At 45.8% G+C, this 20,243-nt stretch overlaps 1 protein-coding gene across 1 annotated transcript; it reads left to right on the top strand.

Annotated features, from left to right (window-relative positions):
* The first annotated feature begins 17,387 nt into the window (after positions 1-17,387).
* On the top strand, positions 17,388-19,680 carry LOC139384573 (DNA ligase 1-like). The gene is made up of 6 exons (XM_071129406.1): positions 17,388-17,631; positions 17,757-17,887; positions 18,371-18,527; positions 18,624-18,748; positions 18,904-18,990; positions 19,094-19,680. The coding sequence occupies exons 1-6, from the start codon at positions 17,388-17,390 to the stop codon at positions 19,634-19,636; spliced, it is 1,287 nt and encodes a 428-aa protein (XP_070985507.1). The 3' UTR covers positions 19,637-19,680.
* Positions 19,681-20,243: the final 563 nt, after the last annotated feature.

Below are 20,243 nucleotides of genomic sequence, written 5' to 3'. Positions count from 1 at the left end.
GAGCCAATAGACCTAATGAACATTTCAATGTAGCAAAAGCTATACTTTGATCAATTAATTTAAAAAAAATTCTACAGCAAATGTTTACTATGGTTGATATGTGACGCAGCATGTTTAGATTAGACCTATTTGTTTGAATTCACCAAAAGTAATAAATATTACTGCCAAGGGAACAATCAAACTACTACAGGTAGGGGAGAGTGAATATATCAGCATAGAGTTCATTTGGACAATAATGATCCATAAGCATATTGCATTCTGTAATGTATGAAATAACATTCACCCACAGCGAATACAAATCAGACGTGTTCTATTTTCTCCCTCTGTCCTTCCCTCCCACATCCTGATGAGGTTTAGATCGTCATGTTATCCAGCCCTTAAACTGTTTAGCATTTTAATAACACGTCGCAAACTCAGGGCCTAATTACCTTTGTTACACATGCATCAAATAGAGTCCTCCTGTCACCACATATCTGAGCCACCTGAAAATGCTTTGTTACTGGTGGGTTTCCAACAGATTACAGGGAGATTGGTTAAGTAAGTCAACCTAAATAAGGATGGTGGGAACATCCTGACTAAAGACAAATTACTAGAGATATGTGATTTCCTTGACATATCAGGCGAACAGAGAAGAGATGTTCAAAACAAATCCCGCATATCATTAATGACTCACATTATGATGTTCCTTGAAAGAGAGGAAGTCGCAGAGTTAGAAGATGGCGGCATGTCGGAATTGTTGCTACTTAAAGACGAAATGACAGAGATGATCAGTGGCATAGATAACAAAACAGGGCAAACTGACTATGATATTGAACCAGCCGGAACACATCACAGAATAGAGGAACTGAGAACTATAACCCCACAACAAGGGGCGGGAACTGAGCAGATTACTGCAGCCAAAGCCAGTGATTCTCTGCGTCAGCCCCAACCCCATGCCAATCTTCAGGGGAGCGTGCCGCTCTCACCAAATGCACAGCCCAGCTCATACTGGCGCAAAGAGTTTAAAATTTCTGGTCAGATAGGTGAACCGGGCCAGAAAGAAAAACTGATTTTTTCCAGCCTTGCCCATCAGATCAAAAATGGACTTAACAGAGGCTATCCTCAGGTAGAAATAGTAGACACAGTAGTCAGGGCTATTTCTCCAGGCTCACAGCTACGCAGCTACTTGGAAGGTAAACCCCAGCTAACTCTTCCCACACTTAGATGTATCCTGCGTTCCCACTTCCAAGAGAAGAGTGCAACAGAGCTTTACAAACAGCTAGCTTCAGAAGCACAGCATAGCAAGGAGACCCCTCAAAGCTTCCTGATGCGCGTTTTAGATTTGAGGCAAAAAGTACTGTTTGCATCCCAGGAGTCAGAATCAGGGCTTACGTATGACCCTGCTCTAGTCCAGAGCATGTGTTTACACACAGTCCTTACGGGTCTCCAGAGTGACAGTATCAGGATAGACACGCAGCCTCTCCTGCTAGAGAGCGAAACATCAGATGAGGTTTTGTTAGAGAAGCTTAACATTGCTTGTGCTAATGAGATAGAAAGAGGAAACAAAAAGCGGTTTAATGCCCCACAGCCTGCTACAACTGTAAGTGTAGTCCAGTTAGAAGATACACCATCTGAAAAGTGTCCTGTGAAGGAAGCCAAAGCTAAGATACCCACAGAACTGTTAACAGAGTTAGCTGAACTTAAGATAGGTGTAGCTTCTCTACAAGGTCTCAGTGCAGAGATTGCTCACATTAAGGAGACATTACAGCAGCCTATGTTTCAGTCACCGCCTTGTGCCTATGCCCCACCCCCAGTTAGGAGGCCAGATAGGGACCCCCAGGCACCTATTTCCCAGCAGCAGTATTGCAGCAACTACAGTCGGTCCCAAGCACCTGACCCTGCGCAGCATCAATATGCACCTAACCGGTATACCAACCACTCTGCTCAAGCTCCAAGGAGGTGTTTTGTCTGCCAGCAGGCCAGAACAGATGCACGCTGCACACACTGCTTCCGATGTGGGAGTGGAGAACATTTTCAAGCTGGATGTAAAATCCGGGGAGCCAGACCATCAAGGGAGGCCCCTTTAAACGGAAATGGGTTACCGCTGAGGGACGAGTGTTAACCGTAGGTACCAAAAAGTCCCAGAAATGTGTAAATTGTGCCAGAGAAGAGTCATTTGAGAACCTGAAACAATGTTCATCATGTAAAGAGACACTGTACTGTTCCAAAGTATGTCAAAACCAACATTGGAATAAACATAAGGAAAAATGCATGAAAGGTTTTCCTGCACAGAGGAAAATGCCCACTCCTTACTATCCCTAGCTCAAGGTTGCCACCCCCGTAAGGTCACCTCGCTAGTCGGCAGACAGTGCCTTATTGAGTGTCACCTGAATCGCCACCACCTCCAAGCTCTATGGGACATAGGATCTCGGGTATCGGTCATTGATGAACGATGGAAAGAGGAATCTCTCCCAAACGCAAGGCTGAGAGATGTTTCAGAAATCCTGGACTCACCTGATGATCTAAGGTTGACTGCAGCAAATGGGACTGAAATGCCATACCTGGGATGGATTGAAACAACTTTTCGGCTAGCCTCTGAAACTGACCAAACAAAGGAACTGATCATCCCAGTGCTGGTACTGAAAGGCTGTCACCTATCTCATCCCATCATAGGTCTCAATGTTATTGAGCACATCCTGACAATGACCAAAAAGACTAAACGATACAGTACAGTAAAAATAGCTTTCCCAAGCCTCAAAAGAAACAAGGTGAGAGCTTTTATACAGGCTGTTAGCGCAGAACAGACAGATGAATACGCAGTGAAAACCAAGAAAGAGAAGGTTGCTGTACCAAAACACAGTAGCATTCAGATTGAGTGCCGTGTAGCTTCCCAGCCTTTCAAAGATGACATGACAATGCTTTTCCAGCCAGACCTGAACCCGCAGTGGCCAGACGACCTTGAGTTCTTTGACACACTAGTCAGAGTCAGGAAAGGTGTTTTTCCAGTTATCCTGCTTGATGTCTCTAACCCCACTGACCACGACATTGCCCTGCTAGGACGCACACTAATCGGTACAGTACAAACCATTATGACTGTGTTACCTGCCCAAGTCTTTGAAAAAACTGTCACCCCAGCCACAGTGAATCACACCAGCGTTCGAACCCCATGTACTGCTACTGAACAGTGGGATCCACCAGTAGGTTTAACTCACCTAACCGAAGAGCAGAGAGAAGTTGTTAGGCAAATTCTTAGAGAAGAGTGTCACTCCTTCTCCAGGTCAGACAATGATATTGGCTGCATTGAACGATTGAAAATGACTATTTCTCTAAAGGACTCTGAACCAGTAAAGCGCACATACATGTCAGTGCCCAGGCCACTGTATCAGGAGATGAAGGGTTACCTTTATGACCTCATAGTCCAGGGCTGGGTTAGGAAGTCAAACTCTTCATATTCTTCACCTGTCGTGTGCGTTCGTAAGAAGGACGGGACCCTCCGGTTGTGTATAGATTACAGAGACCTGAACAGAAAGACACATCCCAACCGCCAGCCCATCCCTCGGGTCCAAGACATCATGGACAGTTTAGGTGGTAATTCCTGGTTCTCCCTCTTAGATCAGGGAAAAGCGTATCACCAGGGGTTAATCTCTGAAGAAAGCAGACCACTGACAGCATTTGTGACACCGTGGGGACTCTATGAGTGGATACGTATGCCATTCGGCCTCATGAACGCTCCTGCAGCTTTTCAGTGGTGTAGGGAGGAGTGTTTGGAAGGGCTCCGGGATAACATCTGCATTCCTTATCTGGACGACACGCTAGTTTTCAGTAAAACATTCGACAGCCATGTGAATGATGTGCGAAAAGTTTTGCAGCGTCTCAGAGAGTATGGCATTAAACTCAAACCAAGTAAGTGTGATCTCTTTAAACCCCAGGTCCGTTATTTGGGCAGAATAGTGTCTGCAGAGGGCAGCCGAGTTGACCCAGCCGATTTTGAAGCAGTAAGAGCATTGAAAGAAATCAGACCAGAGACTGTAGGCCAGCTCAGAAAAATGCTTGGTTTACTCACTTACTACAGACAGTACATCAAATACTTTTCTAGGAGTGCCAGCTGCCTGTAGGACCTCCTGAAAGCAGATTCAGAGAAAATACTTGACCACCCACGGAAAACAAAAACAAAGAAAGTAAGTCATGTGGTGCCCTCAAACAAGCCAATCCTGTGGACTGACCAGCATCAACAGGCACTGGAACAGCTGATTGAGTGTTTGCTTCACCCACCAGTTTTAGGTTTCCCTGATTTCACTCAGCCATTTGTTGTACACACTGATGCGTCACACCAAGGCTTGGGAGCAGTTCTTTATCAAAAGTAAGAGGGGAAGCTTAGGGTCATTTCTTATGGCTCTCGAACCTTAACAGCAGCGGAGAAGAACTATCACTACCACTCGAGCAAGCTAGAATTTCTAGCTCTAAAATGGGCAATCACTGATAAGTTCCATGATTATTTGTACTATGCTCCGACCTTCACTGTATACAGCGATAACAACCCACTTCCAGGTGGGTTGCAGACTTGGCTGATTTCCACTTTACAATAAAGTACAGGCCAGGCAGAGAGAACGGTGATGCAGATGCTTTGTCAAGGATGCCACTGGATGTAGAGTCACTGATGAGAGAATGTTCTGAGGAGCTTCCACCAGACACCATTGCCGCCGCGATACAAGCAGTTGAGGTACAGAAAGAGGCTGTTGTACCTTGGTCATTTTCAGCTGCATCGATGTCAGTATTAGCTGAAGGTGAGACAACCACTGCAACAACCATCTCGATCCCAAAAGATGGGATAAGAGAAGCACAAGAATCTGATCCGGTCATCCGTCCTGTGCTCAATTTCAAACTGTCTGGTTCCAAACCGCCAGTTAAAGAGCAAAAGAAATTCAGTCCAAAGACAAAATGCCTATTCAGAGAATGGGACAAATTGACAGTAGACAGTGATGGCATTCTGTACAGAATCACTACAGCCCGCAAGCAGTTAGTTCTACCAGAGCAGTACAAAGGTAAAGTGATGGGAGAGTTGAACAATAACATGGGACACCAAGGTACTGACCGCACTGTATCACTAGTACGTGACCGCTTCTTCTGGCCATATATGCAATCTGACATCGAGCACTATGTGACTAAAACTTGTAGCTGTGTCAAGCAGAAAAAGCCAGCCCATGAAACAAGAGCTCCTCTGACAAACATTGTGACAACACAGCCATTTGAACTGGTATGTATAGACTTCCTTCATCTCGACAGATGCAAAGGGGGATATGAGTACATCCTCGTGGTTGTTGATCATTTTACACGTTTCACTCAAGCCTACGCCACCACATCAAAGTCAGGTAAAACTGCTGCAAATCTCATCTTCAATGACTTTGCCCTGAAGTTTGGGTTCCCGTCCCGCATCCACCATGACCAAGGGGGAGAATTTGAAAATCAGTTGTTCCATCAGTTAAAGAAACTCAGTGGCATGGCGGGGTCCAGGACAACACCCTATCACCCGATGGGAAACGGTCAAGCGGAACGCATGAACAGAACATTGTTGCAAATGTTAAAGACACTAACTGAGACACAAAAGTCAAATTGGAAGGAGTCTCTGAACAAACTGGTTTATGCCTATAACTGCACCCGTTGCGAAGTGACTGGCTATTCACCATTTTATCTTCTGTTTGGGAGATCACCCAGGCTTCCAGTTGATATGCTCTTTGGATTGTGCACAGAGGCAGGTTCCAGTAACCAGCGAGACTACGTGGAGAACTGGAAACGAGGGATGGAAGAAGCATATGCCATTGCAAATTAAAATGCTCAGAAAGCCGCTGAAAGAAGTAAGAAGTACTATGAGACTAAAGTTAGGAGTTCAGTGCTACAGGCTGGCGAGCGAGTTCTGATTAAAAACCTGACACCAAGAGGAGGACCAGGAAAACTTTGTAACTATTGGGAAGATACAATTCACACAGTGGTGAGACAAATGGGTTCAGACCTGCCGATTTATGAGTTGAGACCAGAAAAGGGTAGGGGACGCTCCAGGGTCCTGCACAGAAACCTGCTCATGTCCTGTGACCACTTACCTTTTGAGACACAACCAGAAATGACCAAAGTGGACAAAAGTCAGAAAACGAGGAGACACCAGCCTGCATCACAGCCTCTAGATTCTGATGAAGACAGCGGGGATGAATATGACCTTCATCATGAGCCGCTACAGGTTCCCACATCTCCTATAGTACCTGAGGAGAGGAATGCTGAACCAGCGAGAGAGTGGGAACACAGGCCCCCAACAGTGAGACAGACAGTTGCAGTGCCAGTCCCTGATACGCTACCAGCACAGCCTCTTGTTGAAAAGCGGCTGGAGGAGACAACAACAGTTAAAGACCTGCCTGCTGAGGAGATGAATTTGCCTGCTGAAAATTTGCCTGATGATCGTCCACCAAGTGCCTTTCCTTCATTAACTGATGCTGCTGAACCTGAGGAACCAGCCTACCAGCTGCCACAAAGAGAGAGACACCCTCCAAGACGTATCACCTATGATCAGCTTGGTATCCCTTCCTGCTACAGTATACAGCCACAGCCACAGTTGTTCCCTGTCTACTCTGCACCAGGACTGGTTCCATGGCTGCCATCACTACAGCAATGTTACTTTCAGCCACCTTACATGTATGGGCTTCAGCAAACATGAGGCTACAGAGTTGACATGTTTGACCATGGACTACTGTCTGATTTCACAGACTGTCAAAAGAGACAATTTGCAGACTATGCATATAGATCATTAAAATTGATGGACCGTTGATCAATAGTATGAGAAAATACTGCTTATGTTATATAGCTGGTCAACAGATATGGACTGTGAATATAACTTGTTAGTTATATTTGAACTGTGACCCTTGACCTCTGCTCAAGTACTACCTTACAGAAGAGGATTTTCTAGGTCCAGTGCATACGGACTGTTGAAGAAGACAATGTTGGTAATGTTGGGACAACATTTATTTTGTCGGGGAGAGTGTGACAGGTTAAAGTAAATATTCATAGCCTGTTATACATTAAAAAGTATTAGTAAGTTTATAGTATGTGAGGATCGTAAAAAATCTAAGGTTAAAAAGATGCATTCAGTATTAGTTGATAGAGATTGATAACATTCATATAATTGTGTTAACGTTAAAATCTGTCAAAGGGTACGAATTGTGAGTAATGTGTAAACGTTATATTGATTACTTTATTTTGTGGTGCCTAAAAGTGTTAATCTGTGATCTACTAAAAGTTGCATTGAGAAAACAATAGCATATCACTCTCGTGATTATTTCTCCCCTGTTTTCAGGTACTTTATTGATGATAAAAAAAAGAGTAATTTAAATGTAATAACTCGCTAACGTTAAGAGTGTTTAAGGTGTGTCTTAATAACATATTGAGGAAGTTAGAGTTAAGTTTGAAGAGAGTAATATTAGCCCTGCTCGGTTGTAGCGAAGAATAGCGTTGTACTGAGAGTAGCTGCCATTTTATGTCGATTGTGAATGAACTTGTGCGTTGTTAATAAGATATTTTGCTGTGTTATTTGTATAATGGTCTTTCTGTTGTTTTGTAATGTGTTACTTTTGTGAAATGATTGAACTAAAAGTTGTATTGAGAAAACAATACCATATCACTCTCGTGATTATTTCTCCCCTGTTTTCAGGGGCGTAACAACAGCACATCATTCTCTTTGCCTATATTACAGGAGGGGAGGATATATTGGTGTCATCAGAGTAATTGATTAGCACACATACTGTATGTGTCGTTTTATCACCTTGAATGGTGACAGAATAGAGAGCTTTGAAACTATTGAATTAAGTATTAAAATACCAGGTGAAAAATGCTCCGTTAGAAAATCACTTTGAGAATTTAGGTATTTTATGAATTCTCACAGGGAAGATTTCGGTCAAACTGCACTTTTCTGTCTCTGTCATGCCTGTGGTCTGCATGGATAATGAGCTGAGAGAAGCAGTAGTAGCAGCATATCGTTTAGGGCTACAGCCAAGCTGTCCCTCACCTGAGAAACCCCCTAGTTGTACATGAGTGCACTCTCCACAATAAAGATCCAAGATAGACTTGGAACTAAATCAACATAACATGGATACTGTACATGTATGTAATTAAGCATGACGTTTTTGAGGATTGTTAATCTAGAAAAGATGCAGAACATATTAACTCTGAAAGGGGAGGGAGAGAAGAGAGGGGGATGACTGGGTGGATATAGAGGAGAGACAGTAGGAGGGATGGTGAGATGAATCCATCTATGAATTCAAATATTAATCTACCCAATAAGGAGATCAAAGTGTCTCTCACCCAGACGTACACACAGACATTCACGTATACACACCTACACACACAAAAACACACACACGCTCACACCTACTCCTCTATCCACATGAAGTGGTCATGGCATTACAGTGATTTAGTTACAAGGACATTGAGAGAAGCCATTTATTTCCTCTAGAGACTGTAACGTTGATGAGGTTTCCAACAAGAAGTGACCAGTCTATCCTCAGGGGGATACTACTGACAACACATTGAAAATGGGTGTGGTTATGTCCTGCCTGTTTGGCCCTGTCCAGGGGTATCGTCGGATGGGGCCACATTGTCTCCCGACCCCTCCTGTCTCAGCCTCCAGTATTTATGCTGCAGTAGAGTATGTGTCGGGGGGCTAGGGTCAGTCTGTTATATCTGGAGTATTTCTCCTGTTTTATCCGGCGTCCTGTGTTAATTTTAGTATGCTCTCTCTAATTCTCTCTCTTTCTCTCTTTCTTTCTTTCTTTCTTTATTTCTTTCTCTTGGAAGACCTGAGCCCAAGGACCATGCCTCAGAACTACCTGGCCTGATGACTCCTTGCTGTCCCCAGTCCACCTGGCCGTGCTGGTGCTCCAGTTTAAACTTTTCTGCCTGCGGCTATGGAACCTGTTCACCATACGTGCTACTTGGCCCAGACCTTCTGTTTTCAACTCTCTAGAGACAGCAGGAGCAGTAGAGATACTCTGAATGATCGGCTATGAAAAATTAACTGACATTTACTCCTGAGGTTCTGACCTGTTGCACCCTCGACAACCACTGTGATTATTATTATTTGACCCTGCTGGTCATTGTCACGACTTCCGCCGAAGTCGGCTCCTCTCCTTGTTCCGGCAGCGTTCAGCGATGGACATCAACCGGCTTTCTAGCCATCACCGCTCAGTTTTTCAGATATCCATTTGTTTTGTCTTGTCCCATACACACCTGGTTTTCATTCCCTCATCATTCTATGTATTTAGCCCTCTGTTTCCTAACATGTCTTTGTGTGTAACTATTTGTTTTGTATTGTGGATTATTGTCGGGCGCTTTACTTTTGTCATGTTCCGTGTTTTTGTCACGTTATTGTTTTTATGTGCTGTGTATTTTGGAACGGAATTAAAGTGCGCCTGTTCACTACACTCTGCTCTCATGCACCTGACTTTGCCTCCCTTACACACCTTTGACAGAATTGCACACCAAACCATGGAGTCAGCAGGAGCAGGTACCCCGGTTAGAGGAGTCGAGGAGCGCGTCCAGGAGAGCGACAAGGAACATTCGGCAATGTTAAGTCAACTTGGTGCCATGATGGATCGCGTTGTTCAAACCATGGACCGTTGGGAGAGACAGGGAGTCTCGCCAGCGCCTCAACCAGTACAACCGGGATTGCCTCCACCCGTCCCGTCTGGAGAGAATTCCAGTGGGATGCATCTCTCCCTTCCCAGGGAGTATGATGGGATGGCAGCAAAGTGCCAGGGATTCCTGTTTCAACTGGACCTCCAACTGGCCAGCGTGCACCCAGCTCCTTCAGGAAGGGAGAGAGTATCTGCCCTCATTTCCTGTCTCACAGGAGGAGCGCTGGAGTGGTGAAAACGCCGTGTGGAGAGAGCAGGACACGGCGTTGGACCAGTTCGAGGAGTTCACCCGTCGCTTCCGGGCCGTCTTCGACCATCCACCCGAAGGTAGAGAGGTGGGAGAAAGGCTCTTCCATTTGAGGCAGGGGACAAGGAGCGCCCAGGAATTCGCTCTGGAATTCCGGACCTTGGCCGGCGGAGCAGGCTGGAACGCAGGGCCCTCATCGACCACTATCGATGCAACCTACGAGAGGATGTCCGACGTGAGCTGGCCTGCAGGGATGCCACCATCTCCTTTGACCAACTGGTGGATTTATCCATCTGGTACGATAACCTGCTGGTCACCTGCGGACGTCCAGAGGAGGCTCTGTCGGTGCCATCTTCCAGCACCCCCGTTCCGGTGCCCATGGAGTTAGGAGGGGCTGCTCATAGGGAGACTGGAGGAGGAGCCATCACATGCACCATCTGTGGCCGCAGAGGACACACTCTGCGTGCCGTGTTGGTTCCTCTGGGAGTCGAGGCAACAGACAGGGCACACTGGCGTCACCCCAGGTGAGTTCGCACCACACTCATTCAGAATCCTCTGTTGATCAACTGTTTGTGCCTGTTTGTTTCCCTGAATTTTCTCCACATTCCCATCATAAGGCGCTCGTCGATTCAGGCGCAGCTGGGAATTTTATCGACAGAGCGTTAGCCATTAGTTTAGGGATCCCCATTTTTCCTGTAGTTAGACCCTTCCCGGTTCACGCTCTGGATTGTCGACCATTATGGTCCGGGATAATCAGGGAGGCCACCATCTCTTTGGCCATGGTTATGCAGGGGGATCACGAGGAGAAAATCAGCCTCTTCCTCATTGACTCTCCTGTGTTTCCTGTGGTATTAGGCCTTCCCTGGTTGGCTCTGCATAACCCCACTATTTCCTGGCAACAGAGGGCTCTCAAGGGGTGGTCGCGAGAGTGCCAAGGGAGGTGTATAGGGGTTGCCGTTGGTGCTACCACGGCAGGGAAAGTCCAGACCAGGTCTCCACCGTGCACCCCCCCCCCCACCCAGAATATGCCGATTTGGCTCTCGCCTTCTGTCAAAGGAAGGCCTCTCAATTACCACCTCATCGACGGTGGGATTGTGCGATACGTCTCCTGGCAGATGCTGTGCTTCCCAGGAGTCACGTGTATCCCCTGTAGCAAGTGGAGACGGTGGCTATGGAAACATATGTCTCTGAATCCCTGCGTCACCCGCCTCCTCAAGTTTATTTTTTGTGAAGAAGATGGATAGGGGTTTACGCCTGTGCATTGACTAAAAAGGACTCAATCAAATCACGGTGAGATACAGTTTGTCCTACCTCTTATCGCCATGGCGATTTAGTCAATGCATGGGGCGCGTTTCTTCACGAAACTGGATCACGGGAGTACGTATTACCTGGTGCGTATCCGGGAGGGAGACGAGTGGAAGACAGCGTTTAGTACCACCACAGGGCATTATGAGTACCTCGTCGTGCCGCATTTGTTGATGAATGCTCCATCAGTTTTCCAATCCTTTGTAGACGAGATATACTCTGCTACACGCACCGAGCTTGTGTCCTTGGTACGCAAGGTACTTGGACGACTGTTGGAGCATGACCTGTATGTCAATGCTGAGAAGTGCCTGTTCTTTCAGCAGGCTGTCTCCTTCCAAGGGTATCGCATTTCCACATCAGGGGTGGAGATGGAGAGTGACCACATTGCAGCCATGCGTAATTGGCCGACTCCCACCACGGTAAAGGAGGGGCAGCGGTTTTTAGGGTTTGCCAATTACTACCAGATAATTTTCCGGGGTTTTGGCCTGGTTGCTGCTCCCATTACCTCATTGCTGAAGGGGGTCCTGTATGGTTGCAGTGGTCGGCTGAGGCGGACAGGGCTTTTGGGCAGCTAAAAGCTCTGTTTACTTCAGCTGTCCGTGACCAGTTGATCTAGCCCACACATCAAATCAAATCAAATCAAATTTATATAGCCCTTCGTACATCAGCTGATATCTCAAAGTGCTGTACAGAAACCCAGCCTAAAACCCCAAACAGCAAGCAATGCAGGTGTAGAAGCACGGTGGCTAGGAAAACTCCCTAGAAAGGCCAAAACCTAGGAAGAAACCTAGAGTGGAACCAGGCTATGTGGGGTGGGCCGTCCTCTTCTGGCTGTGCCGGGTGGAGATTATAACAGAACATGGCCAAGATGTTCAAATGTTCATAAATGACCAGCATGGTCCAATAAAAATAAGGTTGAAACTGGAGCAGCAGCACGGCCAGGTGGACTGGGGACAGCAAGGAGTCATCATGTCAGGTAGTCCTGAGGCATGGTCCTAGGGCTCAGGTCCTCTGAGAGAGAGAAAGAAAGAAAGAAGGAGAGAATTAGAGAGAGCACACTTAAATTCACACAGGACACCGAATAGGACAGGAGAAGTACTCCAGATATAACAAACTGACCCTAGCCCCCCGACACATAAACTACTGCAGCATAAATACTGGAGGCTGAGACAGGAGGCGTCAGGAGACACTGTGGCCCCATCCGAGGACAGCCCCGGACAGGACCAAACAGGAAGGATATAACCCCACCCACTTTGCCAAAGCACAGCCCCCACACCACTAGAGGGATATCTTCAACCACCAACTTACCATCCTGAGACAAGGCCGAGTATAGCCCACAAAGATCTCCGGGGGGGGGGGGGGCGCCAACCCAGACAGGAAGATCACATCAGTGACTCAACCCACTCAGGTGACGCACCCCTCCCGGGGACGGTATGAAAGAGCCCCAGTAAGCCAGTAACTCAGCTCCTGTAATAGGGTTAGAGGCAGAAAATCCCAGTGGAAAGAGGGGAACCGGCTAGGCAGAGACAGCAAGGGCGGTTCGTTGCTCCAGAGCCTTTCCGTTCACCTTCCCACTCCTGGGCCAGACTACACTCAATCATATGACCCACTGAAGAGATGAGTCTTCAGTAAAGACTTAAAGGTTGAGACCGAGTTTGCGTCTCTTACATGGGTAGGCAGACCGTTCCATAAAAATGGAGCTCTATAGGAGAAAGCCCTGCCTCCAGCTGTTTGCTTAGAAATTCTAGGGACAATTAGGAGGCCTGCGTCTTGTGACCGTAGCGTACGTGTAGGTATGTACGGCAGGACCAAGTCAGAGAGATAGGTAGGAGCAAGCCCATGTAATGCTTTGTAGGTTAGCAGTAAAACCTTGAAATCAGCCCTTGCCTTGACAGGAAGCCAGTGTAGGGAGGCTAGCACGGGAGTAATATGATAAATTATTTTGGTTCTAGTCAGGATTCTAGCAGCCGTATTTAGCACTAACTGAAGTTTATTTAGTGCTTTATCCGGGTAGCCGGAAAGTAGAGCATTGCAGTAGTCTAACCTAGAAGTGACAAGAGCATGGATACATTTTTCTGCATCATTTTTGGACAGAAAGTTTCTGATTTTTGCAATGTTACGTAGATGGAAAAAAGCTGTCCTTGAAATGGTCTTGATATGTCTTCAAAAGAGAGATTAGGGTCCAGAGTAACGCTGAGGTCCTTCACAGTTTTATTTGAGACGACTGTATAACCATTAAGATTAATTGTCAGATTCAACAGAAGATCTCTTTGTTTCTTGGGACGTAGAACAAGTATCTCTATTTTGTCAGAGTTTAAAAGTAGAACGTTTGCAGCCATCCACTTCCTTATGTCTGAAACACATGCTTCTTGCGAGGGCAATTTTGGGGCTTCACCATGTTTCATTGAAATGTACAGCTGTGTGTCATCCGCATAGCAGTGAAAGTTAACATTATGTTTTCGAATGACATCCCCGAGAGGTAAAATATATAGAGAAAACAATAGTGGTCCTAAAACGGAACCTTGAGGAACACCGAAATTTACAGTTGATTTGTCAGAGGACAAACCATTCACAGAGACAAACTGATATCTTTCTGACAGATAAGATCTAAACCAGGCCAGAACTTGTCCGTGTAGACCAATTTGGGTTTCCAATCTCTCCAAAAGAATGTGGTGATCGATGGTATCAAAAGCAGCACTAAGGTCTAGGAGCACGAGGACAGATGCAGAGCCTCGGTCTGATGCCATTAAAAGGTCATTTATCACCTTCACAAGTGCAGTCTCAGTGCTATGATGGGGTCTAAAACCAGACTGAAGCATTTCGTATACATTGTTTGTCTTCAGGAAGGCAGTGAATTGCTGCGCAACAGCCTTTTCAAAAATTTTAAGAGGAATGTTAGATTCGATATAGGCCGACAGTTTTTTATATTTTCTGGGTCAAGGTTTGGCTTTTTCAAGAGAGGCTTTATTACTGCCACTTTTAGTGAGTTTGCTACACATCCGGTGGATAGAGAGCCGTTTATTATGTTCAACATAGGAGGGCCAAGCACAGGAAGCAGGTCTTTCAGTAGTTGGAATAGGGTCCAGTATGCAGCTTGAAGGTTTAGAGGCCATGATTATTTTCATCATTGTGTCAAGAGATAGTACTAAAACACGTCTCTCTTGATCCTAGGTCCTGGCAGAGTTGTGCAGACTCAGGACAACTGAGCTTTGAAGGAATACGCAGATTTAAAGAGGAGTCCGTAATTTGCTTTCTAATAATCATTATCTTTTCCTCAAATGATCTTTTCCTCTCTTGGGGAATGCTGCTTTTTAGTTAGTTTGCGACAGTATCAAAAAGGAATTACGGATTGTTCTTATTTTCCTCAATTAAGTTAGAAAAATAGGATGATCGAGCAGCAGTAAGGGCTCTTCGGTACTGCACGAGCTAAGTCGGAAGACTTTCCAAGCTAGTCGGAAGACTAGTTCTGTCATCTCCTCCCTCCTCCCTCCCTCTGCCCGGTCATCCTATGGCCCTGCAGACTGCGGAAGCCCTGTTGACCAATGTGCACTACGGGGTGCCTGAGGATATAGTGTCGGATCGGGGTCCCCAGTTCACGTCAAGAGTTTGTAAGGCGTTCATGGAACGTCTGGGGTTCTCGATCAGCCTTACCTCAGGTTTTCACCTCGAGAGTAACGGGCAGGTAGAGAGAGTCAACCAGGATGTGGGCAGGTTTCTGCTGTCTTATTGCCAGGACCAGCTGGGTGAGTGGGCTGCGTTCGTGCACTGGGCCGAGATGGCACAGAACTTGCTTCGCCACTCCTCCACTAACCTCTCTCCCTTTCAGTGCGTATTGGGGTACCGGCTGGTTCTGTGTTTGTACCATACGGGACTGTTTCGATTTTCGTTTGTTCATTCACGTTGTTATTTTGTTTTTTTGTAGTGTTCAGTTTTATATATTAAAATGGACACTTACCACGCTGCACATTGGTCCGACATCTCTTACTCCTTGTCAGAAGAAGAGGAGAGTCGTTACACTGCCCCTCCGACTGCCCTGCCGGAAGCTGGGTCCGCGGTTTGTGGGGCCCTTTAAAGTCCTGAGGAGGGTGAATGAGGTGTGTAACATATTACAGCTTGCCTCTGATTATCGTATTAACCCCTCGTTCCATGTGTCTCTCCTCAGGCCGGTGGTGGCTGGTGCGCTCCAGGAATCTGAGGTGTGGGAAGTCCCAACACCCCTTTTGGACATCGAGGGGGCCCCAGTGTACATTGTTCGTTCCATCCTAGATTCGAGGCGTCGGGCGGGGTGCCTTCAGTACCCCGTGGAATGGGAGGGGTAGGGTCCGGAGGAGAGGTGCTGTGTTCCGGTTGCGGATGTTTTGGATCCTGAACTGCTGCGGGAGTTTCACCATCGCCGGATCGCCCTTCACTTCGCCCTCCGGGTCGTCCCCGAAGCTGGTGTCGGCGTGCCACTGGAGCTTCGCGTCAAGGGCGGAGTCACATGCTTTTTGGCCATCAACTCTCCATTTTTCATATATCCATTTGTTTTGTCTTGTCCCATACACACCTGGTTTTCATTCCCTAATCATTATACATGAATTTAGCCCTCTGTTTCCCATCATGTCTTTGTGTGTAATTGCTTGTTTGGTATTGGGGATTATTACTTATGTCATGTTCCGTGTCTTTGTCACGTTATTGTTTTTATGTGCTATGTATTTTGGAAAGGAATTAAAGTGTGCCTGTTCACTACACTCTGCTCTCCTGCACCTGACTTTGCCTCCCGTACACAGTCATCTATGAACATTTGAACATCATGGCTATGTTCTGTTACAATCTCCACCCGGCACAGCCAGAAGAGTACTGGCCTCCCCTCATAGCCTGGTTTGTTTCTAGGGTTCTTCCTAGGTTCTGGCCTTTCTAGGGAGTTTTTCCTAGCCATCGTGCTTCTACACCTGCATTGCTTGCTGTTTGGGGGTTTAGGCTGGGTATCTGTACAGCACTTTGAGATATCAGCAGATGTACAAAGGGCTTCATAAATTGATGTGATTTATGAATACATTTTATTTGACAGAGGCTCTATTACGGTCTGTCAGCTGCTGTTTTTGCTGGCCCTGTCTTTACCCTGCTCATAGGACATGATGGACAGTGTGTGTGTGTCCGTGTCTTCAGTAATGTGTGTGTGCATGCGTTCTTAGAAATGCATGTGTGGTTGCGTGTGTGTGTGTGTGTGTGTGTGTGTGTGTGTGTGTGTGTGTGTGTGTGTGTGTGTGTGTGCATGTGGTGTGTGTTTGTGCGTGCATACCTGCAAACCTATCGTTAGTGGTCTGAGTGAAATGGATAAACTACTGTGATACATCCAGGTGCCTCCAGAGGTGTTAGCCTATCATGTTCTGTAAGCTTTTATCACTAATCACCTCTGCTGATGACACACAGAGTAATTATCAGGGTGACATGTAGCACTTAAAAGCTGACAATAACAGGTGCTGAGCCAGGGAAGCTTGCTGTCTCTAATGCTACATGTGGCAGCGATCTGCTTTTAATAGTGCAAACATAGAGGAGGTATGAATAGACGTGTTGCCATGACTCTTGCCCATTGTGCTGCATGTATTCACTGAGTCGACTCTTGGACTACAACAACATTGTATTCTGATTGCCAACAGTAGTAGTCTGTTGAATGTGGCACTTGATAATCAACTGTATAACCATACTCATTGTGGAGTGATTGACCTGTGCTCAGCCACTCTCTCCTTGCAACATGATGCAGGCAAATTATGAGAAAATCAACTGCTGCAATAGGGTGAAGGCAGAGGTTGAATATGAGTACAGGCAGAGAGAGAGGGGTAGAGAGAAGGAAAGAGAGAGACAGACATACAGTGGTAGGATCTTAATTTGATCCAGCAGGAAAATACAGACATACAGGCAGACTAGGTCCATAGAAATAGGCTATTCCAGTGTTCTGGGTGGATATGTGGATAGGTAACCAACTTGGTGATGTCACAATGCCCCTTTACCAGGGAAGGATAACTAGTTGTTATAAGGGAACATTATGAGGTAACATGTTGCCACGGAAACACACTTATGTCATAATCTCAGACCACATTAAAACGGTCAGACAAGCTCAGGTAGAGCGCATTAGCTACATTCGAACGATCTCTCAACCTATAACTGATTTGATTGATTACAACGGTACACTACCTTGTCGTGACATGGGTCAAAGACTTAGTGACCCTGTCCCTGAGGTATCCCGTAGGGAGAAACCAAAGGAGACACAGGAACATAAAGATAAACCCAAGGAGAAGAGGATCCCTCAAGCCCTGACCTTTCTTCAGCTGTTTACACTGCTGAGCTGCGTCAAGGTGAAGAAAACACCCTTTGATCCCTCCCAGAGTGGTGATGGGAGAAAGGGAACAACGATAAACGATACAAACAACAATAATGACTCTGAAACTGGTGAGTGTTAGGAGGTGTATATTGATTAGTGCTGCTACATAGTACAATTATCTAGGCTTGACTTGGAAAAAAACAGGTCATGTGTCTTAGAAATGTTTCACTTACAGGCTTGGACTACTCTGCAGGTGACGTGAAAAGGATCAAGGACAAGAGTAAAGGAAAGGTTGGAGGAGAGAAACATAGCATTGAATCTCAGGAGCACAAATGCAGAACGACACAGGAAAAAGAAAAAGACATTAAACAAAGACCTAACTCGGTAAGACATCCAAACTTGCTTATTAATGAGAATTAACCAATGCATTTGACAACTGATAATGACCACAATAAGGAAAACACAGCATATTGTGTTGAATCTGATTCTTTGACATGGCTTGACAAATGTGATAATGTCACAATGCCCCTTCGGATGGGGTAGGCCCTAATAGTTATTAGGAAAAGTCTAAAAAGAATCCATGGAACGTCCCAACTCTGACCTTTGACGTTGAAATTGAAATGGTTAAGGTAAGGGTTAGGGTTAAGGTAGGGGTTAAGGTTAGGGTTTAGGGTAGGGATGTCCCAAGGATCACGGACAGCACTAACCCTAGTTATTATGGGGTAACATTTTGACATGGAAACACACTTAGGAAATAACATTTGTTGCCAATCAAGCTAGAGCTCATTGGCTACGTATATTCAACATTGATATTGTAGTTTGAAATGTCAGTAGATTTCTAACTGATGTACTGATTGCGACACTGAGGTCTCCCCTGAGGAGCAAGCAAAGGAGACCCAGCAGAAAGAGAAGAAGAAGAGCATCCATCCAGCTGTGGCGGCCCTGCAGCTGTTCACTCTCTTCTGCTGTGGTGGGAAAGTCAAGTTGAGGAAGGACCAGGACAACGATAATGCATCTGATACTGGTGAGTGTTATGGGGTGTCTGCTGATTAGATATAGAATGAGATTGGCTTCACTTGGAAGAACGTGTCTTCAAAATCAAAATGTCTAATCTACACAGGTTCAGACTTGTCTGGAGGTGATGTTACAACCAAAAGGGTCAAGGACAAGAGTAATGGAAAGGTGGGCAGGGAGAAAGACCGGACTGAAGTTCAGCTGTTGAAATCATCTCAGGACCACGAACCCGTAAGTACAACACCAGAAACAGACAAGGGAACTAATTCAGGACAAAGACCTAACTCTGTGAGACAACCAAACATGCTGTATCATATTTTATTGTGAGCAAAAGATCTTTCCCATAATGCTGTGTTATCATTGGGTGTTACAATTGTGTTGTGCAGGAAAATCGAAGGACACCCCGACAAGTGAAGACCCCTGTGGAGGAAATTTACATAAGACCTGACTCTCCGACTCTACCACCTGCCCACGTAAGTTACTGAAACCTAAATTACTATACGGACAGACAGAGATTAAAGCATCTAGACAATTTCCCCTCTGACCTCAACCTAACCACCCTTTTCCTCCGGGTAGAGCTCCCTCTCTCAGTTTTCCCTGGCTCGGAACCTGGCCATCCTCCCGCTGGAGTGGCAGCTACCCGGAGTCCCTCTGCCCACCTCGTCTATGGCAACTAGGACAGAGAGAACCCCATCCTCTACCAACACTTCGACACATGCGCAGATGGAAACACAGACATCAGATATGAACACAGACACACAGACCACTTCTACCTCTCAGAGCCAGATCTCCATGGTCTCATCGGAGACCATGATAGATCTTCACACGTCAGACTCCATTAACCAGACCTCCACTCTTGACATGGCACTGACCCCTGAGAGCACTAAGGACATGATCACTACTGATGAGGATGTGAAGGATGACTCTGCTAAAGATTTGATCTCCACCCTAACAGACACCTCTATGGAGAAATCCATCAGTGAGACCAGCCTGAAAGACCTCATTGCTGAGTATGAAGATGACAATGAGCTGAAGGATATGGCTGCCTCCGCTACCCCTGCTACTGATAATGACAATGAGGATGCAATGCTGCTGGAGATTGCAGCACTTTTTGACTGATTACATCTTGACAGTGGAGACCGAGCTGCCTCTGCATCTCTGAAGAGCCAATAGACCTAATGAACATTTCAATGTAGCAAAAGCTATACTTTGATCAATTAATTTAAAAAAAATTCTACAGCAAATGTTTACTATGGTTGATATGTGACGCAGCATGTTTAGATTAGACCTATTTGTTTGAATTCACCAAAAGTAATAAATATTACTGCCAAGGGAACAATCAAACTACTACAGGTAGGGGAGAGTGAATATATCAGCATAGAGTTCATTTGGACAATAATGATCCATAAGCATATTGCATTCTGTAATGTATGAAATAACATTCACCCACAGCGAATACAAATCAGACGTGTTCTATTTTCTCCCTCTGTCCTTCCCTCCCACATCCTGATGAGGTTTAGATCGTCATGTTATCCAGCCCTTAAACTGTTTAGCATTTTAATAACACGTCGCAAACTCAGGGCCTAATTACCTTTGTTACACATGCATCAAATAGAGTCCTCCTGTCACCACATATCTGAGCCACCTGAAAATGCTTTGTTACTGGTGGGTTTCCAACAGATTACAGGGAGATTGGTTAAGTAAGTCAACCTAAATAAGGATGGTG

This window comes from Oncorhynchus clarkii, chromosome 26 (genome assembly GCF_045791955.1).
Source record: "Oncorhynchus clarkii lewisi isolate Uvic-CL-2024 chromosome 26, UVic_Ocla_1.0, whole genome shotgun sequence".
NCBI lineage: Eukaryota > Metazoa > Chordata > Actinopteri > Salmoniformes > Salmonidae > Oncorhynchus > Oncorhynchus clarkii.
The sequence above is the reverse complement of the archived record's forward strand: the minus strand, read 5'-3'. Positions and strand labels throughout refer to the sequence as shown.